Raw genomic sequence first — 25,432 nt, 5'->3', positions numbered from 1 at the left:
CGGAATCATCCAAAGCGCTAAAACAAGAGAGCACCGATTTTTGAGTAAAAATGCGTCAAATAGATGAGATGATGATGTGTCATCAGATGGGCGAATTGTCGTCAGACACCTCAGAATCAGGGACCAAGAACAGAGGAAACAAAAAGAGAAAGGCGACAAAGAGTAAATAAGGAGAATTGGTGAATCAGGAGGAAGAAAAGTTGAAAGAAGAAGAAGAAGGGGAAGACAGAAAAACGAAGGAACGAAAACAGAAGCCAAGAAAAAAATTCAAGCAAGTAATTTACTCTTTTCATCTGCGGTTACGGTGTTAAAATTTGTGTTTTCGATTTATTTCGTGGCTTAATAATATATGTCAGATATTTGGAAGTCTGGGCTAAATTAGGAGTCATCTAAAATTTTGAGGAAGTAGCAGCTGAATTGACTGAATTGAAATTTGTTAGTTCACAAAGCTAATAATTTTTTGACCACGGAAAAAATTGTCTTTTGCAATTCCAAAGTTCAGAAAACAAAAATTCAGCTGTATAGATTAATGTAGAACAAGTATGAATAGGGCAAGCTGATTTTTGTTTAATGTTTCGCCGAGAAATCGTTTAATGTCAATTATCTCATAACTTGTTTCTATAATCTGTGATAATCCGTATTTTGAAAAAATGGACGGCAGTGACTGGTGGCGTTCAGGATTTGTTGGATTTAGGAGACATTTTATATCAAATAAGTTCAATTTGTTAGATTAGGAAAATAAGATTGTAGATAATGTGAGATATAGATTTGAGTCTCATTCAAAATTGAAGAAATATTAGAACCACCCTGGGAATGAGACTTAGCAAAAGTTAGTCTAAATTAATGAAATGTTGATTTATATTCATCAGAAAGTTGAGAACTTTCTCTAGTTGGCGTTAAAAATCGTAAAACCTAGAATAGAAGGGCCTCCTAATTTAAAACGTTGAGCCAAGTTATCACGGTTCCTGTTGAATATGTGAAAAGTTGTCAACTGACCAATTGTTCATCATAATATCACAAAGAGTTTATCAGTAAACCTTTTTATCTTGATATTTTGTAAAGGAGTCAAAAGAAATCATCACAAACTTTAGAGTGTATGTAGGAGCTCTTCTACTACTAGGTCGTCAGTCGAAACGAGATCTACAAACGCATTGGTACTGCCGACATGTGCTTTTTTGATGTTATCTAAAGATTCACCAACTCTGGATCTATATTTGGTCGCATTGTGAAAGGAAGAAAAACTACGGTGGCACCTCGAGAAGAGGTTGAAGCTGTTCAAGATCAAACCAGGAGTAATCCACATAGATCCTCAGAAAATTGACCATGGTTATGCGTATGTGTCGGTTTTCAGTTTAAAAGTTAGCTACGTCTAAATAAAGATCTTGTTGAGTTTCATCAATTTTCGGCTTCTACTTGTTAAGAAAAACTAATTCAAAGATGCGCGGGTGATTAAAAAAAAAATAATAAAGGAGCTCTTCTATTACGGGTTCTACGATAGTTTTTTTTGGCTTATCTTGCGATTTTTGAGTTCCTCGCAAAAAGTTATTCACTCTAACTGAGTATACTCAAAAGTGAAGGATGCGTAATTGGTTTTTTGCCTTTTTTTTTTGAAATATAATTTGAAAACGTTCTCCCTCCCCTGATCCTTCAAAATTTCTCAATACCAATTTGGAATAAAAACCCGGAAAGGAGAAAAAAGAGCGGAAAAGAGAGCTACCACCAAAAACCAATACGACCTCCACGAAAAAAAATCTCGATCATTTCAAAAATGTCGCTCGGCACGTGACTAACAATTTCCAAGTTTTCTCTGCACCAAAATTTACGTTTCGGCGGTTTTTTTTGCTTCCATAGCTTCTCAGATCCCAGAAAATTAGTGAAGAATGAAGAAGACTGAAAAGGAAGGTTGGAAAGTTAGTTAGGTTCCTAGCATGGGTGTGCATTTGTGGAGAAAAAAGAGAAAACGAACCGCAATGAACAAAAGGAAATCACTTCCGTCACTTTCCCACTTTTGTGTGGTTGTCTGTGTTCGAGTCGAAAAACAGAATACGGATACGATGGGAAGAGTCAGGAAGATAATGTAGTTTTACCCTGTTTTTGTAGAATATTTAGGTCCATAGGGCTAGACAGGCTATATTTAGATTTTATTGCTTTTTTGGTTTGTTTTAGGAAGTTTGAAATTGTTAAAGAACCCTGAGGTTTAATATGAACCAGAATAGACAAGACTAAAGAAGCTGGAAAAAATAGGATGAAAAAAAATAGGAAAAAAAATAGAGAAAGCATAGAAAAACATGTCGAATTGCTCAAAATAAACTTTGAAGACATTTGAAGTCATTGGAACGACGCCCTGACTAGAGGAATAGGAAAAAAAGAAGAAGAAGCAGAATAAGAATAAGAATAAAGCAAAAAAAGAAGGAAGAGGGAGGAGAAGAGGAGAAAGAAGTGTCGAATTGCAGATCGTTTATGAGCCCACTTCGAGCCTTTTCACCCTCTCCGCCCTTTCATTTTTCTACTCTTTCCTCTCCCAATATAATACCACTTCTCACTTCAACCGACAAGCAAGAAAAAAATGGGCGTCGTTGGGGCGCGAGATTATTTTTGACCAACAAATTAGTTGCTTTGTGTAAACATCACACGAGAAATGAGGCATTTTCAGGAGGAGGATTGGAGTGGCCGTGGGGTCGAAGCTCAATTTTCTACACCACGAGAGCATTTTTTTGGATGGAGGCTGAAGATGTGGGAGGAGGTTTTTTGTGAATGGACGGTTAGATTGATTTCTAAAAATATCTTTGTAATCAGAATGGGTATTCAGAGAGACGTGATATGTTCGGGGTTATTTGAAACGTTTTTGCATATGAAATTGAATAGAGCTATAAATATGAAAAAGGATGTTTCATAGAAGCCGGCAATTTGTTGGAGAAAAAAAATTTAATTCGAAACAAAAATCATATTATAAGGTTCAGAGATTCAGAGGTTCTGAGATTCTGAGATTCTGAGATTCTGAGATTCTGAGATTCTGAGTTTCTGAAATTCTGAAATGCTGAGTTTCTGAGGTTTTCAGGTTTTCAGATTCCGCGATTTTGAGATAGCAATACAAATTCAGATCATAAAATTTGGCATTTCAAGGACCTCGGAATCTCTTATAACTTTTAAAACTTTGAGACTGAGAACCATAGTTTGCGGAAAATATCAAATGAGTAACTCTACTACCGTTATTGGTTGATGTTCACAAAGCAGAGCAAAAATGACTTCCGTATCGATCTCTCCTCAAAAAAATTCCACAAAAACGCTTTGGTGTTTTTGTCCCCAATTATCTAGTCTTCAAAAAAGGCATGATACGTCAGAGAAAAAACGTTCATGGGCACCGAGGCAAAACGTTTGTGAGGACAACTACAGGGACCACAAAACGAGTCAAAAGAAAAGAGAAAATGATGAATAAGGAGCATTCGGAGCATCACAATGATAAAATGATACACTGGTATACTTAACCGAGAAGACGGGGGTGTTGCTCTGTTGCTCACTTAACAGGAATTTGAGGATCGAGAAGACGTATTGAGGCGGGGAGGGTACATGAGTTGGAAGGTCCCTTAAAAACCAATAATTCTAGGGGATCCAGAGTTGGGCAAGAATGAAGGCATCGTAATTGTTCCAGTAAGAAAATTGGAGGTAATAAACTATAAGATAATATGTTGTTCTGAAACGAAATATTATATGTTATACATCGGATCTCAAACAACACGGAAAATAGGAAAAGAAAGAGAAGGAGAGGGACACTGAAAAAATGCCAACATTATCCCAATTATGGGCAACCAGCCTAGACCAAACAAAGAGACAAGAAGAGAGTTAAGAATTCATAACTGCGTCATCAGAAGCAGAAAAAAAAAGAAAAAACATAAAAGGAAGGAACATGCTTGTTGTCTTGAACTATGTGCTCATTATGAAACAAATGTATTAGAGATTCATAGAGTTTTTTGTCTCTCTTACGTTTCATGTTCAATTGTAGAATTTGAACTATGTTGGGGCTTCATTTTTCTATATAGGAAGACTCAAATCTGAAACAAATAGAGAGATTTTGGCTCTAAAAATAACCTATAATATAAGACGTCGACGACAACGAGACGCTTCATTTGGTTTCAAGAAGGAGTGACGGAAATGAAATTCACGTCGAGAGATTTTCAAAATCTTCCTCCTTCTTCTCATTTCAACGGAAAAACACTTTGGATTCTGTGTGAAAATGGGGAGAACCCGCCGGAAGCGATCCATCCGGACGGACAGAATCGGTGCCACATGTGAAAAAAAAAGTCAAGGAAAACGAGAAAAATGGTTGCGAGTTTTTTTTCGAGAAGGGAAGTGCTTTTCTCTAGCAACTGAAAAAACAAGAATGAAAAAAGTTTTTCAAGAAAAGACAGCATAAAGGAAACTATTGGTTACGTGGTGAATTTTAGAGAGCTAGTAATGAGAAGAGAATGCTAGTTTGAAAAACAGAGAAAATATTGTATTCAATCTGCTGACCAGATTTTTGGTGATGAAGTCTTTAATGGGGTTCTGAGAAACTACAAAATTCAGAATCACAAAATAATTGAAATTTCGGTAAAACAGGATTACAAAAAGTTATAATTTGACTTATTCAGTGAAAGATAAATTTTGAAGTTGTGAACAAGTAGTTCAAATTTTCGGATTCGTCTGAAAATTTCAAAATATATGTACTGAACAGATTTTTGATTTTTGCATTTGCAAATTTTTTTGCGAAATTTCATTCTGCTGAGATTTGCAAGCTTTTTATAATTTTTTTGTTGAATCCAAAAATTTTTGAAAACAGAAAAAATAATTACTGGAAATAAGGCTGAAAATCTTTTTGAAATTCCCTGTCTCACATTTAGCCGCAAGTATCTTGAAATGAGTTAATTAGCACTTAAATTGGAGTTGTGTCACTTCAAAAGCGCTTATCTGGTTTCGATCTATTTTAAAAGAAATTATCAATTGAAAAATGAAGCTCAGACACTACTTGAAGACAACTTTGTTTGACCTTCAAAACTTCCTTCCTATCTTCTACTGAAAAATTTCAAATATGATTTTTTGATCCTGTAATGTATTTTCAGTGATAATTTATCCTACCCAAAAAGATGATATGACGCACGAAGCAGAAAAAAGAAAATGAGGTGATGTAGTTTATGGTTCCATGGGCTGGAGTGAGTCTAAATGCATAGCTTGGCAAGTTGAGTTGCAAACATCAAAAATTGAGAAGCCCCGACGTCTCAAAAAAAAAGAAGCGAGAGACAAAAAATGAATATATGAGAATGGAAGGGACCCCTTCTCAAAACTGTTGAGCCCTTCTGGGAACTACTCGAACTGAATTTTTTTTGACTTGAGTGTTGTTCGATTTTCAAGTTTTTGGATGATAAATTGAGTTTATTTTTTCCAAATTGCTGGCACAAAATAAAACAGTGATGCAAATCAAATTTGAAAATGATGAAAATGATTGCAATTATGAAAAAATAGAAAAATCTGAGGTTTTTGATTTTCATTCAAGTTATTGGTTAAATTTAGAACTTTCAGATCAAAAAACTCTATTTTTTCTATATCTAGGCCACCACATGAACCATTCAACAAGAGAAAAACCCGATTTTCGAGCTGTAATGCGAAAAAATGTACTCAAACATCGTGTAAACTAGCTAACACAAGTTGTGAACGCTACGTGCAGATTGTTGTAACTCCGGTAAAAGTGGAAATCAAATAAATTAATGGATGACACGAAAAACGACGAATTATACAAGTGGATGTGCCATTAATAGAACCTAGATTCGTGGATATGTAATAAATCTTGGTTAGTATTATTTTGGATGCAAATGAGGATACAAAAATGGACGAGCAAACTACATCAAGTGAAAAAAGTTCGTGGGTAAGTGATCAAAAGTGAATTGTTTAACGTCAAGCGCCACTGTTTGTCTCGATACATCAGTTTGTTCTTTGTTTTTCTGTGCCTTACTGTTTGAAGTGCTCACACAAGAAAAATTTGAGGGTGTTTACTTCGCCACCTTCATTATTAATTCCTTTATAAACTTTAGATGGAAAATTAAAAACTCACCTTTTCGCGACTGTGATTGGTGTTCGGAGAAGTCAACAAATGTGACATACCAATTGTTACCATGGCCTAACATTTTGCAAATATTCTAGATGAACTCTTCTTTTGACTTTAGTCTTACACTTTTTGGTTCCTCCTTAGAGCAAGCAAGAGCATAGGCTCAAAATTCAATCTAGACATCTTATTGTTTCAAACAAAGTTTACTCTCAGAAACGCACACATACACACAGACAAAAAGAAGGTTCTTCCTTGTGACAAAAAATATTTCGTAATGTCGAAAAAGAACTATTCTCCACTATCCTAATGTAATATTACCCGAACAAAAGAATATTCTGGACTTGCAGAAAAAAAACAAGGTGCCCCCACGCAAAATGATGCAAGATTTTTGTGTTTGCACGAGTAGAGTGGAATTCGCTAATGAAGTTATGTGACGCTGTTAAGAAAAAAGAGCTCATGACAGTGAACACAATGTTATTTTTGAAAAACTGAGGGGGGAAGGAAAATAGGTATACCGAGAAAATCTTCAATGGAATGGTTACTGTAACCTGTCAACTTTGACCCAGTTTATCTCGTTTCTTGTTTAAAACCATAAAGTGACAATATGTTAGCAATATTAAAATATACGAAATGAAGGCAACAACATAAAATTCGTAATAAAACGTTCTACACATTGTCACTCTGACCCAATTTATCTCGGCACCTGTCAAAGATGTCGAAAAGATAAAAAAATAACGGACAGTATATTTCGAACGTTACCAATGTTTTCATCTTTTCCACGAATTTCAAAAACTTAGAAAGTGGGGTTTAATCTGAACACACTCCTGAGTTTTACAGTCATTTCAAGTAGAACATAATACAATATGAATTTAACAGACAAAAATCGATATTCCTATTCACATGAAATACACGAAGAAAACAGAGAATTAGTTCTACAAAGATAATATTACCTTAGAAACGGTTTACAGAGCCGAGTAGTGTCACACCATCATTTGATTTCTCAGACAGTCAATAAATGAAATCTCAAAAGCACATAATAACAGATCACGTGAAACATTTTGATTTTGAAAAAATCGTAGACTGTTCTACATATCATACCGTAAAGCTCTCAAAACAATTTCTATGAATCTGGCAACTTTATCCGATATCATTTTCTGATAATTCTTGCCAGAAACGAAATGAACTTATTCGGTTATGAGGCTCCCGTTAGAAGTTTTATCGCAAATGTTGTACACGCTAACACACAGGCTAAGCAAGTTATAAAACGGCAAAAAAACAGGCCTAGATTGAAAAAAATCAACTTACAGAACTTTTTGAGATGTTCTAGTTTTTAGTTATTTGTCGATTTCTGAAAAACGATTTTGTTTTGACAACGTGAAAAAATATCTTTCAGAATTTTGCAAAGATTTAAAAACTAAAAATTTTTGAAAAATTCAATAAATATAGTTTTTAATATAGGTCTGCTTTAAACCTTTCAAAATTTTCTAAGTGATCGAACAATTGACACTCATTAAAATGGATCAACTCAAAACTACGTTTTTACATCCTATTGGCCGCTACTGTATATGTTTTCGAAAATGCAAAGAGTTATTCGAACTTTTTTGCATCGTCCTGTCGAACCAATTGAAAATTGAACTTCCGAACTTCCCTAACTATTTTGTTCTATTCAATGTTCCCTTACATGTGTTTACCAAGTAACAGCTCATGCTCTCTAGCTAGGCGCACATTTCCTCCTTGAGCACTCGGGTGGCTTTTAGCAAACGGGAGCGACAAAATCAAAAGCACACTCACTCACTTCGAACATTGAACAGTACACACATATGCGCAACTTGTCCCCTTTTTCACTCCCTTTCAATAATAATATTATTATTATTATTGTGAAACCAAACACACGTACAGCTAGCTCTCTTCGGAAAACCTGACGACATTTTGATGGCTTCTGTCATGATTGCGCGCTCGCAAACACAAAGAAAGAGCATAATCGTTCGGTCTCATTATCATTATTCATCATCATGCTGATCAGGATTTCAATTTTCATAGCTGTATTCACCATATGTTGCAGTGCTCAATTCAAATTCCCTCCGCCGACAGTTCAACATCATACTCAGGAAAATCAGGAGCACGTCAACGCGTTTTATGATTATAATGTGAGTTTTTTGTAGTGGTCGTACATCTAATTATCTACGGTTACAGTCCGAAGAAAACTATGATCGTCCTGTAAATGTTTCAATGTATCAACCAACTAGCTGTGGAGAAATAGAGCAAGAGAAGTAAGATTCAATCCAAGTTCTAAAAATAGAGTGAACGAATTTCAGAGTAAAAGAATGCGCCGAGCCTTTATATAAAATGGGAGCGATCTCCGAGAATTCACATTATTTGGGATGGGAAGGATTTATTTTCCGTACGAAATCATATTTCTCAGAAGTTTGCGAGTAAGCCTAATGTTCCTGTTTATTTACTCCCGAAATTCTCATTTTCCAGCAATTTCTTTCTATTTGATGTCTGCATTGAGCCTTATAAAGATGTTTGTTTTGCTGCAGACAAGGCCCGTTTCAATTATGACGCTGCGATTAAAATTTTGGATTTTCTGTGCAGAGATGGATATGGGGGTTTGTTTCAATTTTTAAACACATAGTTTCCCAAATTATTTTTTCAGAAATGCTACGAAACTTTGAATGCTTTACAAGGACCCTAACTAGATCTGAAATGATGCAGTGCCAAGCTGAGCTGGTGTCGGATACTAGGAAAATCTCCGAGAGTCATTCAGAAGTTTCTGGAGCTAATGACGCAGCAGTTTGTGGGTAGGTGATCCGTGCAATTTTTAACTTTTTCCTAGTTCTTAATGTCTTCTCACACTTTCCAGAGCAATGAGAAACTACATTGACTGTGTGAAGTATCCCATCCGCTACGAATGTGGATATCGAGCATGGCAACTGGTTCGTGAGATGATCGTTCGTCCAACGAAGGCAATGCTGCCCCAATGCAAACTTAACACAGCCGAGAAATCATCATCCGTTCTGACTATTCTGGTTGTGTTCCTAGTTGCAGTTCTTTTCTAACTCGATTCTGTTTCCAGAAGCAAATGTGGGAGGGAAAGTGAACGATATAGTTTTTTAAATATACACATTCCATGTTAATAAAGAATCATTATTTATTATAGTGAAGTTTTTCGGCTCAAAATGTGAAGATCGAGTGGAAGGCAAAGAAATGCAGTGGCAGAAGCTCTGTGGCAGTTGAAAAGAGCCAAAAGCGTTTTCAGAAGCGGTGTTAATCAGAGAACCAGGCAGAAGCGATACATAAAAAATAGGCTGGATGATGACAGGGAGATAATTCAGTTGCGGCGTGCAGCAGGTGCGATTCCAGACGTCGACGGTTGATTGCGTACTGGAGGAAGCCCGTGATTCTGCCGACGAGCCTCGTACATTTCACGACGCGCACGAAAGTATCTGAAACAGTTCAGGGCACTGGAACAAAATTGAACAATCAGCCGCTTCATGATTCACCTGATTATTTGTGGTCCGATAAAAAAGCGGAACAGAAATGAGATTCGTGGTTGCTCTTGGTTTTCTCTGAAAATAAAACGTTTTAGATGTTTTAATAATTTTTCCTAATCGCATATTTTCCTAAATGAATATTTATTCTTTTTATCCCAGTCACAAAAACAGAAATTTATATGTAGCCGTGCTCTCGATGGATGCCAGAAATCCTTTTTACGACAGAATGTTTTCTCATAAAATCTTTATGACAACTATTCTTGTCTCCATAGATGCTAAGTGTTTTGGACGATTTTAATTTTGCCTGGAATGAAAATTATAATACTTAGAAAAATATTCTCAAATAACTTGAAACATACAAAATGGTTCATTGTACAAAAAAAATTAATTAAAGCTTTCTTACGAGTCAGTCCCATAACAAACGACTACACTACTTTGAAACCGAATGATTTCAGAAAAATAAACCGTAAAACCTGTAGCATGGCGTTCTATTTTTTGGAGAGGTATTCTGAGATGATGCGAGGTAGCAAAATTTGGGTTTTCAGTTGATTAGAAGAGTAGAAATATATCAAGCTCGTGCAAAACCTTTAAATTCCAGAGCTAATCTACGAACCAAGCAAAAAATCTTGTTTCGCTATCTCTAAGTATATTCAAGCACCACATGAATGTGGCGTTGTGATAGAGGGGGTGTTCTTTTACTGGTGGCGTTATATTATTGTTTTTACGGTAACACCACAAGCACACTTGAGAAATCGCGGCCTAACCACGTGGACCCAATTTTTTTGCATTTGAAAAAGTTTTGAAATTGCAACAATTAGAAAAAGCGATATTCTAATGGAAAAACTTCTTGACGGTGATCCGTATTTTTAAATAAGTATCTATCTTATCTCAGTTATCAGCAGACTGGAAAGTGCTTGATATGTTCAAGTCGATCTGGCGAAATCAGAATATTTAGATACAGCCGTGAACAATCAGACCATAAAAGTAATAGAATCCCAAACTTTCGAAAAAAGATTGACTTTTTTTAAAGATTGACAAAGATTGGTGATGTTCTGGGACAAAATAACTGTAAGCCGAACCACCAATCCACTCTATTTTCTCCGTCTTAGCAAACCCACTAAAAGTTATGTCCTCCCATTCTCACCTTTCTCCAGCAGCCCGGTCAAACGCTCGATTCCGAATTTGGTTTGCAATGCGATTTTCGTTCCCAATGGCATTGCGATTATTAGCTGCATTTTGATTCTGGTTAACATCTTGAAGTTGCCTGAAAAACCTTCAAATTTGAGCCACTCAAAAACTGTTCTGACTGTGCTACTCGTGGTCGCCTATCAACATCATCCTCTTCCTCGCCTTCTAGAGGCATCAACTGGGGCACCAAATCATGTACACGCTCAACTGTAGGCTCGATTTGAAATTGAAATTTCCAATTAACATCTGGTGGCATTTTCTTCAAAAAAAAATTAAGAAAAATAAGTGGATGAAAATGTGAAGACGTCAATCAAAAATTTTGAGATGAGGGTGAATGTAAGAAGGAATTGTTTTTCATTTTGTTGAATAACTAACGAGCTACTTAGTAACAATAGCCTTCGTGTTCCAGGTGTTCAAAATCATGACTTATTCAATAGCACATAATACACGGATATCATAGAAAAAAGTGAGAGTTATCACGATATGAAGAGAGTGAAAAATGCGGGTGCGGGGGAAAGCAGATTCTCATAGTGCATATGGATGAGAGGAGAAGTTAATAAGAAAAACCTAGACGCCTGTGTTTCTTTTTCTCTATGTTAGCCATCTACCTCTGCATATTTCTGGATGTGGAGTTCAATGTGATTGAATAGAAAAGGCTTTGTCGCACAGCAAAAAAATTGCGGAGAGGCAGAAAGAAATACTTCGCCAGTGAGGAAGAAAGTGAAAAAGTCACTGTGCAGGATGTCTCTTGGAAGCGAAGAATGAAAAGAGTGGAATGGTTCCGGCGCCGACGTGGAAGAGCCAAAAGGGGTGTGGCTTATAAAGCAGTGTGTGCCTGCCACGTCAAAGAGATGAAGAAATTGGATGTGAAAAGAAGGATTGAACGTGCCAATTTTGGGTGGCTTTTGGAAGAAATTTGTCGTAAAGGCAATACCATTACAGTAAGACGATGGAAGAAGGAAGGGCAAAAATCTGGGGGTTTGTATAGTGTAAATGAGCTTGTTCCGGAGGTTTTATGAGGTGCCCAAATAAGAGCCTACTGTAATTGGCGTGTTCGATGAACTAGAGACTTTGAGTAACTAAGAATTAGCGGAGCTAAACGAGATTCTAAGAAATCATTAAAGAGTGAAAAACAGTGTTATAGATGTAAACAGGTAAGCTTCATTATCAAGGGAACCTAAAAGCCTTGTAAACATGATATTTGTTGTAATATACTCAATTGTAAATGAGATTTTTTTTTCCAAATATTTTCTCTTAAAAATGTCTTTTCTATTTTCGAATTTTTAAATTTTTCGAAGAACTGAAAAAAAAACATTTTGAGAAAATGTCTCAATTTCATACAATTGAAAGTATAAAACAAAAACTTGTATGTTCTGAAACGTTCTAGAAATTGCTAAAATTGTGTTTTGGAAACCTCTGAGTGGACTCTGCAATTTACGGAAGTGTGCATAAACAAGCGGATTCTAAAACTTTCTAAAACTTTCAAAAATTTTCAGTTCGAAATTGTTTTTGCACCTTTTTCGAATTTTCCTTGTTTTGAAAAATTATTATCAGAAATCAAACTAAACATATTCGTGGTAATATTACGGGGTTATTTCAGAATTTTGGATAATTTCGGAATATTTTCAAAGCATCTCGGTCAAAAATTGTTTGTATTAAGTTTCTTCGCCAAATAGAAAAATGTCGCTAGAAAAGCCGCGACCTATTTTTAACCTGATTTATAGGTCTTGTTAGTAAAAAGTTGAAAACAAAAATTGTATAGAATTTTGGAAAAAAAATCCCCAGCTCGGAGAGGGAAAAGCACCTGTCGTATTATTCCAACCGAAACCAGATTTATCTTATTTTTTTTCACTTTTTTTTTTGGTGGAATCGGAAAAGGTGGATTTCTTTAATGATTGTTTATTTTTGCATGCTACTTTTTTAAAATTTTTCCACAGATTCCTGAATATCGAAAACAGGAACAATTATTCAGCGTGAAACGTTTTTCATTCAAATATAATTGAACATCGTTCAGAAATAGACAGAAAAAAGAAGCAGGAGGAGCTATAAATACAGGGAGAAGGGAAAAATGAAAGATTGAGAGGACTGAAGAATGTTGTAAAAACCTAACAAAATAAGGACAGTTGAAAATAGTATTGAGAGATGAAGTATAAAGGTTTTGAAAAGAAATAACAGGTTGAAAATTTGCATGACGATTCTTTTGATTAGGTGTGAGATGAGATCCGGCCGCATCAGTATACAGAGCTTCTGAAATTGAAAAAAAAAATTCCGAAATTTTCTGAGCTTCACTCACACAGCCGTAGTTGGTTCTATTCGGCTATCGGAAAACGCCAAATCATGGGTGAGTGGGCGAACTGAAATCTTGAATTTTGAATTTTGAACTTGTTTCCCATTAATTTTAGGTACTTACTGTTATCATTCGCAATTTGTTGTTCCCATTGCTCAATCAGAGCCAAAGTAGGGTCATTATGGGATAGAGCGGCTTCTTCAGCTGCTTCCAAGTCCTTGAAGTAAGAATACTCAATGACTGTTCCATCATCCCAAGAAAGCGACCGTGTAGCTGTATACTCGTCTAGATAGGCATATGCCATCGGGTTCTCTGTACAGAAACGGATTCTTGTAGTTCCCTGAAACTTCATAAAATTTAAAATCGGACAACCCTACTGTTTTACCTTTGGCGCTTTTTCCACTTTTTGAACATCTCTGGAGCGTAGAATACTGGAGGTGCTTGGCTTCTCAGTTTCCTCGACGACAACATATCTGATCGGCTTCTCGTTGAGAGCAACGAGGAAATCCGGCAGATCCTCTTCGGCAACCAGGGACAGAAGACTACGACTGATCACATTGCCATCACCTCCCATCTCTTCTTCATTGGCCAAACGGGTGAACTGAAACAACAAAAATGTAAAAAATACAATTGCGAAAATTTCCAATTTCCTGTTGTCAACGTACCACAAGAGAGTTTGGACGCATTGGAGTGATGTCATAGGAGCCGTTGCCATCGTTGCTATCGCCATCGGAATTGGTATCAGAGTCATCCTTTAATAATTTTAAAATGTTTTTTGGCTCGACAAAAGCTACAATAGGTACCTGATGAGCGATAATGTTAGTGGCGGTAGGTTCAGCGAGCTTTTGGGATTCATTAGTGGGCTCCTGAAAATGCAAAAAGGTCAAAAGTCAGCAGAGTGCAGGCATAAATACAATTCTTAGAAGAGGCTTGAGATTTCGGGTCAATAGGAAAAGGAAAATCCTTCAATAAAATTGTCTTGGTATTTAACCGGATTAACCGTAAACAATTATAAAATTGCCTGTGATAAAAAGTTCGGCTCTAGTTGGTTAGTTTGGATTTTAAAGAAATTTTCGGATTTTAAAGAATTCAAGAAATGATTCATAAAAATACGTCCTGCTTTGACTACTCTATTTTTGGCATAAAAGCGCTTTTGTACGTTGGGCGTACCGTCAGAAGTTTGGCACCCCAAAGATTGATTGTTATTTGTTTGCTTAAGAATAAATTTGATTTGGGTGCTAAGTAAGGTATATATTTTTAGCATCCAACTCCTTTGATTTTGGTATCGTTTTCGATTTCCTCAGTACAGAGATAAGGAAGCTTTTCAGTTTAAGCCTATAATTTCAAACAAAACACAAAGTATTCTGAAAATTTCCAGTTAATGAAGTACTGAAATTCGAATAAATGAAAGTACAGCCAGGAGCAACATTTGCCACAATTTATGATGAAAATTTCATCGCACGAAATTTTTGGATTTTAATGTTCAAGATCTTTAAAATCTAAAATTTTATTTAAAATCCAAAAATTTTATCAAAATCCAAATATTTCTTTAAAAACCAAAATAACCAATGAGAGGCAAAACTTCTATTAACATCAAACTTCAAGCCAAGCTATCTCAGTTTTTGTGAGAGATATCAAAGAGTGCTAAATTGTTAAAATAATGACCATATTATGATGAGCATTTTATCAGTTGCCTACTTTTTGAAACCTTTCACATGAAATAAGATATATACGCTCAAAGTCGACTGTTTGAGGGATTCCTATTAGAGTGTTCACGGTATCTCGATTTCTGTAACAGACAGCAAAAAATTTTAATGTCAGGGCTCCTCTGATACAAATTCTACATTTTTTTCAAATTGATAAAAGCGATTTTAATTTTCTAAAATTATTCGATTTTTCTCAATTTCTCAAAACAAAATGTGTTTTAGACTGGCCACAAAGCAACATCTCAACAAGCAAAAAACGACAATTCTTCCGGAAACTTTGTCTTTTTTTCTCGTTTTCACTCACCGATTTCAAAATCGTTACATCGTCTCCGTACGGTTTCTCACGTGGAGAAAGCAGTCCGTTGAGTGAAGAGTTTATTGGCTGTTGTTGTTGTTGTTGCTGATGCGAAGAAGTAGTTTTCGACTTTTCCTCAACATATTTCGAGGAAAGTGAGACTGAATTTAGTGAAGTTGTTGTGTAGGACGGCGAATAAGTTAGCGGTGGTTTCAGCGGCGCCGTTGATCGCATCGATTCAGAAGTTGTTGGTGTTGTTGGCGTATCCTCCGGTTTGTCATCTGGAAAAACAACAATAGATTTGAATTGATGATAGTGGAAATTATTATATTCTAACTATAAATTCTATTGATTTTTAATTAGAGGTATTATTACAAGTTCTCAACGCCGACGAAACCCATCGCATTTGGAAAGTGGAACATCCGGTTGAATTGGACGACGGATTAGCGTACCGTGTGTAGAGCATATTTCTGTACAACCGATTATATGGAGGTGTATTTTAAAAGGAAGAAGAAGAATATTAATGAGGAAAATTATGAAACAGAGACTTTTGTTGTCAAGGCAGCTTTGTTACAATTGGAAACGAAGCTTTATATGGAAAGATAAGTGTAAGGATCTAATAAATTATACGAAGACTAGTGAACGGTATTGTTTTGACAGGTTCAATAAACACAAATAGCGCTGGTTTATGAAGTGGATATGATGACAGTCAGTGAGTGACTACTGTGTTTGTCTTATTCGGACACTTTTATTGCATTTTAGATTCATAACTAAGCAATAAACTACAATGAAGAATACTGATTAATCAGAAGTGTTGAAATGAAGATGAACCTGTTTGTTTTTTTCCTCATTTGAACAGTTTAATCTTTGGGAAAATGATAAGAACGAGAGAAAAAACGCCTACATCTAAAACTTGGTCTATTCTCCAAAAAAAGACGAACGTAAAATGAATGAATGGAGGAAAAGAAGTGTTTGCCAAGTTCAGTTAACGTAGAATGATACTGATAAAGGACATTTGGAAAAAGAGAAGGCCATCGACGTTCACACAGGGACGGAAATGAATGGGCTTGGGAAAATTTTGGCTTTGTTCAACTGGAATCATTAGACAAAACCACTTTTGAAACGGCAACGGATGGGTAGAAGATGGAAAGTCAACTGACCCAAACAGTGCGCATCAATGTCACACGTGCGGTCTTTGAAATCGAGAATCTTTTGTTGCCTATTCCCGGGCATATGAAATGAACCGATGACTATCATTTACAGACTGGGTGTAGGTAGAAGAGGGCAGAAAAGGGAACTCTATCGGATGCGCGAAAACATGAGTATATACTAAAACAGTGAGGATAACACCCTCTCTCTCCTTCTCTATTCCTTTTCGGTCCCCTCCGATGACTATGAATGATGTTTATCTGCGAGGGATGAGTGTACAAAACATCCCGATGTTTTGAGGGTTAACCGACGGGATCCTGAGGATAGATTGCCAGAATTTGAGGAAAAGGGTGTCCTAATGTCTTAAGATAACCTAAAACCACACACGAGGAGATGGAAAGCCGTGTTTGGAAAAGAGTGTCGTCGAAAATTTAGGTTAATGGTTGAAAAGTGGGTATAACGAAAAAGTTCTGTTTGGTTGTTTTTTCAGTTGGACAGAATAATTTTTAGAAAAACCAAGTTTGGTTTTTAACAGAAATTTTGAGGTGATCTTGAATTATCTGATAAAAAATTCGAAAATTTGGTGAAATGGTATCACAAAAGCAATTTGTTATTCCCCCTAAATTTCCTCTAATTTGTAGAATCCCATCCGAATCATAAACTTTGAGCTCAAATTTTATGATTCGGATGGGATTCTTTCAATTCTTGTAGAAGCTATCAAAAAAATGACAATTGATAAACTACTTAGCATAATATCACAAATATTTTATCAATTGACAAGTTTCTGAAATCTATCACAGGAATCGAGATAATAGAGCTCAAAGTTAACGTTTTGGGTGGGCTCCTCTATTAGAGGAAAAACGGTATTTTGTTTTTTTTCTAATTCAGAAAAAAAGCAGAACCATTCCCTCAAAACAGTTTTCAGATCAGTGCAAATTATAATTTCTATGATTTATTGCTCATCTGCATCCGAAATGCTTTTTTTTGGATTTTTTGATGAAAAATTCCAATGTGCGCAAAATATAATGTTTTTTCGACTTCGCTTCAAGCTAGAAGATTTGTAAAAAACAGGTCTTGCTAAACTAAACTATGGTTCTAAATGACAAAAATAATTGGAATAATTACTCATTGCAAGGTCTCACACTATCGGTTCCTGTCACTATGTTTTCTTCATTCCTACAGTACATTAAAAGGTCAAAACTCTTACGATTTGGACTGAAACTGGTCTTTCTGAGAGATTTCAGCAATAAAAAAGCGTTTTGGAAGCAAATCTATTATATACCCTTGCCTACGGAATGGTCTGGGTCGAAATGCGATTATCTCAATGTCAGATTAACCGCTGAGAAAAAGAGGGAGTATTCTACCAAAACCGAATCAAAAAAGGAGTCGAATTTGTTGCTACACGTTTTTCTACCACACAAGCGAAAGTAACAAATGACCAATGCTTGTAGGACGATCTCAATCAAGTGCGGAATTGTTCGAAACGTGCATTCCTCTCTTTTTCTTTCATGAATCGGGCACAAAGGCCGTTTTCATCGCGGTAGGGGGTGTCAAAACAACTTTCGAGAAAATGAAAAGAAATGGAAATCATTGTGTGCCTGTCCTATTGTATATAGCACATTGCACCACCCACATATAAGGAATCAAAGAAAAGAGATTGAGACCCGGGGGGACATCTGGTCTCTTTTTTTCGCTGGCGTTGACGACAATCGACGGGAGTCAATTTTGTCAATTATATATGTATCTACTGGTTCCATAGCTAGACTAGGTGGTGTTTTTCCGGCAGAAAGGGTAGATTATGAATAGAAGTAGGAGTGCCGGTTCCATGTAGGGCGGCAGAAAGCGTTGGCAACATTGATAAGCAATTTTGTTTCATTTTACAATTCAGTTTGTTGGCAGAGTTGTAAACACGATGTTTATGAAAGAGAAATGAGAGGAGATGGTATCGAAATGTTCCAGATTGGCAGGTAATACACAAGAAGAAACGTTTGATCTGTGCTAGATCGGGTAAATTTTGATTTTATCTATTTCAGTAAAAAATAGTCAACTTTGGATGTCTGAGAGTATAGTAAGTAGATTTTTTAAAGTAATATTGAAAAGTTTAGTGAAGTGAACAAGTTAGTTACTAAACAAAAACTGAGTTTCAATTTAGTTGTAGACAACATTTTCTGCGAAAATTTCTCTACACGAGATGTACCCTTAGAAAGCGTCAAAAATTCCAGACATAGCACCTAATTCAGAGTTGTGACATATCAAGCGGCTTGATTTATTTGAATGAATTTGAACAAAAAGTTGTCAACTACAAAATATAATCTCGATTTTTGTTCAGTGGACCTGATAACTTTTCAAACGCATCTAACCAAATCTGCAGAAATTTGAGGTAATTACCATTGACTAAAAAATGACAACAAATAAGGATATTTGTGTCGATACTGAGAGATCTAATTTATGATTTACAAATTTTAAACAGAAAATTTCATACTAACGCAGCTTTAGAAAGTGCAAATGAGTTGTAAATATTTGAGAACACTCAATCATCCCCGACTCATCTTATTAAAACCAAACACCTCTCTTGTTTCTCATATGACTCACAATTTGAGTGAATCCAGTTTGAGACGGGAGCTTTCACGGATATAGACACGACGTTCGATGTGATCATTGATTTGACGCCGACGTCATCCACTTTACGCGAGATGAACGGTAGTTTTGAAGCGGTTGCCGCTGCCGACACCGCCGGCGATGACACTGTCGATGATTCCGATGACATTGACGACGGACTATTGATAGTTGGCTTCCAAAGATTGTTGGTGGTAATCGGACTTTTTATTGCCGGCGATGGGTTGTCGTATTTGACACTGTTCACAGCGGCTAAAAAACAACCATTAAAACTTTGAAATAAGAAAGTATAAGGAACTGGAACTGAAACTAGATTTTTAGATGGTGTTTTTTTTTAATTTGAAGAATGAGTATAAAACGAATTCGAATGAATAAACAATGTGTGAAACGTTTGGAATGAAGCTAATCTAAATTCTGAAAAAATGTGAGAGTTGATGAATACTCAGCTAATTTTTATTTTTAGAAAAAAATCAAGAGATTTTTTTAAAGACCATAGAACTCTGCAAAAAAGTTTCGTATCATCAAAATTATGTGAACATTGATTCTTTTTTCTGAAAAAAACCCACTGAGAATGACTTTCCTACTTGTTTTCAACATGTTTTGAACGGATTTTCGCATATATCGGATTTGTGGTTTTATGAAGAGTTTAGAAAAAAACAATTTTGTGAATCTTTTAATCTTTTTGAAGGATTAGATGAAGGCGAACATTGGACGGATCTTCTTGACTCATGATTTTTGAAGGAAATATTAGAATTTTTTTAAACTTTCAGCTCAAATATCATTTGAGTTCTTGGTAATTCTCTTAATTTCAGAGATAAGCTAATTTGGTAGACTTGAACTTTTGCACAATTGTCTGAAATTCTCTAATGTAAGAGATATTAAAAGTCTACAAACTGCAAAAGTGTTGGTGATAAGGTGACAAATATTTCATCAGTTTATTATTTATTATTTCTTCATATCTTTTATAGGAACCGAAAAAATGGAGCTTGAAGTGGAAGAAGGTGTTTTATTCAAGAAAATAAGATTTATTAGGGTGTTCAGAAGATTCAATAAAAGATGAGTAAGAAAACCCGCTAAATTTTTGTATTTTCTTCCATGACCTACCGTACATGCTCTAATAGAAACTCAACTCATATTTGCACTTTGAGCTCATATATCTCGGTTTCTATGCGAGATATCAAAAAATGTGAACTAATGAAACACCAATTGTTTACTAGTTGACAAAGTTTTTGTATTTCTTATAAGAATCGAGATAATTGATGAGCTTCTATTGAAGTAAATAAGTTAATTTAAATTGACGTTCTCGAAGTGATGCTTAATGCTCGATGAAAATTGATTAATTAGTTTATACGAAAACAAGAAAAAATTCAAAACATCTTCTCCCTAAAACTCACATGTTCTGTCAGAAGAGATGTCGACGATTGTCTTTCGGAATTGCGCGTAAGTCTCCAACTGAAAAATAAATGCGAAATAAGAATTTGTAGCAGATAATCCGGCGGCGCCGTTGACTAACCACATTCGACTTCGGCTCCTCTGGGGGCGGGCTGGCGTCGCTCGGCGTGTTCGATCGACCGCTGATGCTGCTGCCACTGCTGCTACTAATATCGCTTCCGATTGAAGGTATTGGTTGTTTGGAGACTCTGGAATTTACACTATATTATTATTTTCTCCGAATCTCACGCTTCTCTGTGTGAATCTCGTTTGTGTGTGTGTTTTTTTTTGTTTTCAAATGATTCATACCTGGCTGAGTGTGGGTCTGGCGGCAGAACGGCGATGTCGCAGTTCTCTCTGATTATCTTGGCCGCATCCGAGAATTGTGGGACTTCTGGTTGTCTGCGTTGCCACATCGCTGCAAGAAATAATGAGATGAACAGCGTGATGAAGAGCGGACTAATGTGAAAAAAGAGAATAAAAAAGAAGAAGAACTCACAGAGAGTCGCCGGACGGACCGGAGCCGTTTGAGTAGGCGTGGGCGGCAAAGATGTTGGCTTGTGAATATTATTATTTATAACAATATGAGCATTTGTAGCTGGACTAGGAGGCGTATCATGTGTGTGTTCTGGTTGGAATCTACGTAGACGACGAGCGATTTGTACAAATTCTGGTTCTCCTTGATTACTATCGGCGTCATTGAGAATCTGCAAAAATTGTAGTTTTCATGACTAATTTGAATGCATAATCTCTGGCTATTTACCTTCAATACATTGGAAGTTTTGTGATGTTGAGCTTGGGATTGAACTTCAATTGGTCTTTGTACCGGTGGCGGCTTATGGGAGATGAAAGTGCTGTTGGTTAGTGTAATTGGAGTTCGGTTTAATTCGGTATTCGATCTCCATGGATCCACGTGATCTGGTTGGAACTTTGTGATAAGTTGAACTGGGTCTCGCGCAAATCTCATTTTCGTGACTTGTTCTCCATTTTTCTCGAATCGCCGACGAAGTTGCGATATTGACTTTGCCTGAAAAAACGAAATTAAAAAACTAAAAAAAAATTGAATTATTTGACATTTCATCTATCTAATTACCTCCTCTTCTTCGTTTAGTTTGACATTTCGAGGCGCAAATGGTTTGGTTCCAATTTCTTCGTTTTCTGAAATTCAATTAATGAAACAGTGGAAGAAATTTTTTCCACCAACCTAACATGTCGCTAATCGAACGAGATGTTCGTCGTTGTAATTCTACTGGAGCATGATTGCTTTTCAAGACATTGCTGAAAGGTTACAAGTTTAAATTTATTTGTGTTGATTAAAACATACTTGACAGCATCTGACTCAGACAGCAAGTCATCACACGAGCTGTACTTCTTGGCTTGCACATTTTTCTCTTGTTGTTGTTGTTTTTGAGCTCCAGAAAGTTTGGAGAACTTAGCGCGAAGTTTTTCAACAATACCCGGTCCATACTCGAGATCTACAAATTAAGAAAATAACATATCTTTAAAAATAATTTTGAATCTTGATTTCAAATGAATTTTTCTGATAATTCCATTTTTTTCAACAATATTACCTTGACTCAAATTGTGGTATGAAAAAGAGATAGTAGTTGGTTTGTACATTTCAAAAGGTTGCGTGAGATCTGAGCAACTTTTGTGTTCTGGACGATAGCTGAACTGAGACAAATTCTCATATTCAGATGGCAAGTGATGGTTGAAGCTTCGTTTTCTTTCCAACGACATTGACCATTTCAAATTATGATCGCTTCCCGGCAGGTTTGTATAGATCACCTCCTTCTGGAGAGGCTCCGGGATTCGAGGAATCTCAAAACCAGTTCTCTGCGGCCGATAACCATTATCATTGCCCGGTTTACGCTCGCTTTGTGTTCTAGCAATTCTTCTTTTTAGGGTTGAGTCAGGTCGTTGAGAATAGGATCGAACGTATGCTGCTCCTAGACGCCGAGAAACCGGAGGCGGTTCTCTTGGGTAGTCTAGGTTTTGGTATTCTGATGGGGCGTAGTCGGATGGTTTCCAAAAGTCGGGGAGGTATAAGGAGTGTCGTCGGAGATTCATGTTAAAGCATTTACAGTTAAGAACCTAAAGGAAGCAGAGTTGTTTTTTGAAAGCCGGTCAGAAGAAAAAGAAGTGGCGGGTAATATCAACAATAAGAGAACAGTTGAGTAGATCGAATGAGATATTATTTTTGAAACAAAGCTACAGTACTAACTAATGATCTACAGAACTTGTCAGACATTTGTAAATGGTACCTTTCCGCTAAAAAGGTAAATTTCAATGTCTGAAAATGTGATGCGGCGGAAACATTTCCGATCTACTGAACAAAAAAAGCTTCAATTTTTTATTTTTTACGATTCATCCAAACGAGATAAACTGCTTGATATTTTCACTACTCAAGCACCTGTGTTTTTCTGGACGACTTGCCACCTGATTGTATTAGAGCAGGATATCTCATTTGGATCGATATGTACAGAAAAAGATGCCATCTACAAAATTCGAGCTCCATTTTTGCTTAGTTGTGCTGAAAGTTTTAGTTTTCAAACAAGGACATTTTTGACATTTTCAAGTTTTCCGCAATTCGTCTTTTCATTAAAAAAAGAGGTTTTAAAACTTTAACCAAACCTATGGATCAACTTTCTCGATTCCGGTGAAAAATATCAAAAAGTAATCTATTGACTTAAAATATCAAAATTCTGATAAATATTTCTTTAGTTGCCCACTTGAGTATATATCCGACAGGAAATGAGATATATGGGCTTAAAGTAATGGTTTAAGTGTTCTTTTTTAGGAGAAATACGGTATAACAACTGATCTTTAAGGAAGAAAATGAGTGCTAATCTTGGAGCAAAAATGTGTATGATTCTGTTTTCAAGAGTGCCTCTTGGTCATTTGGACGACGAAAAAAGATAGAGGAAAAGAGGAAGACTCTTTCTTTACAAACCTGTGTTTTACGGCCAACAAAGCAAGGAGGGGCAATCAAGTGAGCGAGAAATGCATGAGCGTGAGCTAACAAATGACCGTATCAGTGGCACTATATTCTTGAGTGCTTTTTCGGATGGGAATAAAACAAAAAGCCTCTTGAATGGATACGGAAAAAGGAATGGTAGGAGAGTGGAAAGCCAGCAGAGGAACACAAAAATTGAGGAAATAGGTGATAAGGTTTTTTCTCAATTTTATTGATGCACGACAATTTTTTTTCCTCGTCGTTCCAAAATATGAATTGAAGGATGGTAAACAAATTTCGTATGTTCAAGCTAGTTGAACCTGTTATTTGTTTTGCATATAGTATTATAATCCATTAATAGGTGGGAAGAGGTAATATACAAGTCTACATTACTAGCTATATACATAGGAAATATTGTCGAAAAAAACATGAATCGACAGCGACGATCTCCGAGAAAATGGTAGATGAGAGGTTGTATGTCAGAGGAAAGGCAAAATTTTTGATATCTATGGTGAGGTCGCAATTTCCATTCGATCTGACACAGATTTCGAATGATGATTTGGAAATGGAAAAATTAGCATAATGTGTACTCGTTTCTTTTTTTTTTGTTCATGTTGTTTGCTTTCCTTTTCTCATCTTTCCTATTATATATTTTTTAGTTGTACAGCTATCAAGAAGCGAGAGGACAAGAAAGGGAAGCAAGCCAATAAAAACTAATATAAACATTTTTCTCATTGAATTCTCTTTTCGGCATTATGTCATAAAAGTTTTTGGGAGGGTAAAAACTGAAGTAAAATAGAAAATAATAAGTTGTACTGTATTTTAAGTGAAACTAATGGAAAAGAGGATATCGAAAAGAAAGCCGTAGAAAGAAAAGTAGAGTGAAGGACGGGAGTGTGGAAATTGAGCAAATATATTTGTGATCTCAGAGATTTATGGTGAGAAGTTTGACACCTGCCCGGGAACGCTAATTACGTGAAATCTCAACCGGAAGAGGGGTTCGGTTTCGGTGTAGATTTCTAGGAATCGATTACTCATTCTAATTAAGAAAACGCCCTCAAAAGTCGTTTTTCATGATTTTTGGCACTTTTTTCCCTCTAAAAGTTTTCTCAATTTTCGTGTAACTCGACCTTTTGCCCAATTACATTTTACAGCTCTATTTGTTCAGGTTACTTCTTATACTACATCACACTTTGAAGGGGGTGACTAACAATTCCCTTTCATTTTTGAAACAATTGTAATCCAACTGTCTCTCGATAACAAGAAGAGGAGGGTGTCTCATCAGTGGAACTATCAGAAAAAAACATTTGACAAAAAATAAAAAGTTCTGCTGAGAATAAGAAAATGACTCACCATTGTTTGGTGACTCCAGACTTCCCTCAACATCTGACGAGTTTCGCATTTTGAAGCCTGTATCTGCTGAAAAAACTGGAATTCTTTAAAAATTTTTAGTAATAATGATGTGATTAACTACAAAAAAAAAGAGTCAATAACAGTTCAAACGCGATGATGCAAGCAATACATACTCTCCAAACAAAAATGCACATTGAATGGGAGGTTATTGGGTGCGTGTCTTGGTGATAAGATAGCAGTACTACATTGTTATCATTCTGGATGCATAGACAAAAAAGAGTGAAAATCGATTTTATTCAGAAAATGTGAATTTTACTCACATTTTTTAGTGTCCGTATCCCGAATAATTATTGGCCGCCGCCTTATCAACCGCTTGCCAGCGTTGTCTTGCTGAAAAAAGGAGGTAATTTGAAATGGGCGGGGAGGTAGAAATAGTTTCTGGCCGGAAATTTTGGGTGGGGTGGTATTAATTACCTTTAGAAATGGATTTTCTGAGATGTTGTTGCCGTTGCAATCCATGTTGAATTTTTTTTGAATATTGAATTATATTTCTTTGACAATAAGAAACAAGAATTTGGTTCCAATCGTTCGTTAATCTGCAAAATAAACATTGTTTACAAAAAATTGAAATCGAGAAGAGGCTTCACTGAATTCTAATCCAATATTATTATTTACAGTTTCCTTTTCATTTCTTTTGTGTTGAGAAATCTGCTTCATTAACAAACTCACATGGGAAACTGTTGCCTCTGCGCAGATTTCGTATCCTAGGAAGGAAACTGAGCGGGGCGGTGGTTTCCAGTTTAGCGGTTTTCTGAAATGACGGCGGGCACAAATTATCGAAAGTTGGTAATTGGCAAAAAACGAAAAACGGAAAGAAAGAC

The 25,432-nt window shown here is 36.1% G+C and overlaps 3 protein-coding genes across 3 annotated transcripts; 1 reads left to right on the top strand and 2 right to left on the bottom strand.

Annotated features, from left to right (window-relative positions):
• Positions 1-8,088: 8,088 nt before the first annotated feature.
• CBG14192 lies at positions 8,089-8,881 on the top strand (the record flags this gene model as incomplete). The annotated part of the gene is made up of 5 exons (XM_002644313.2): positions 8,089-8,223; positions 8,270-8,346; positions 8,392-8,508; positions 8,558-8,685; positions 8,733-8,881. 5 exons carry the CDS (start codon positions 8,089-8,091, stop codon positions 8,879-8,881), a joined length of 606 nt encoding a protein of 201 aa, XP_002644359.2.
• Positions 8,882-9,097: 216 nt separating this feature from the next.
• CBG27640 lies at positions 9,098-9,208 on the bottom strand (the record flags this gene model as incomplete). The annotated part of the gene is made up of 1 exon (XM_045239472.1): positions 9,098-9,208. One exon carries the CDS (start codon positions 9,206-9,208, stop codon positions 9,098-9,100), a length of 111 nt encoding a protein of 36 aa, XP_045099480.1.
• A 199-nt stretch (positions 9,209-9,407) lies between these two features.
• On the bottom strand, positions 9,408-22,312 carry CBG14189 (the record flags this gene model as incomplete). The annotated part of the gene is made up of 17 exons (XM_045239471.1): positions 9,408-9,522; positions 9,580-9,645; positions 10,715-10,843; positions 13,052-13,112; positions 13,169-13,385; positions 13,431-13,646; positions 13,711-13,911; positions 15,056-15,327; positions 18,788-19,063; positions 20,206-20,263; positions 20,325-20,451; positions 20,552-20,949; positions 21,015-21,269; positions 21,336-21,400; positions 21,447-21,520; positions 21,567-21,717; positions 21,814-22,312. The coding sequence occupies 17 exons, from the start codon at positions 22,310-22,312 to the stop codon at positions 9,408-9,410; spliced, it is 3,180 nt and encodes a 1,059-aa protein (XP_045095353.1).
• Between the last annotated feature and the right edge of the window lie 3,120 nt (positions 22,313-25,432).

The sequence above is a fragment of the Caenorhabditis briggsae genome, assembly GCF_000004555.2.
Source record: "Caenorhabditis briggsae complete genome, chrX, whole genome shotgun sequence".
NCBI classification, from domain to species: Eukaryota; Metazoa; Nematoda; class Chromadorea; order Rhabditida; family Rhabditidae; genus Caenorhabditis; species Caenorhabditis briggsae.
The sequence above is the reverse complement of the archived record's forward strand: the minus strand, read 5'-3'. Positions and strand labels throughout refer to the sequence as shown.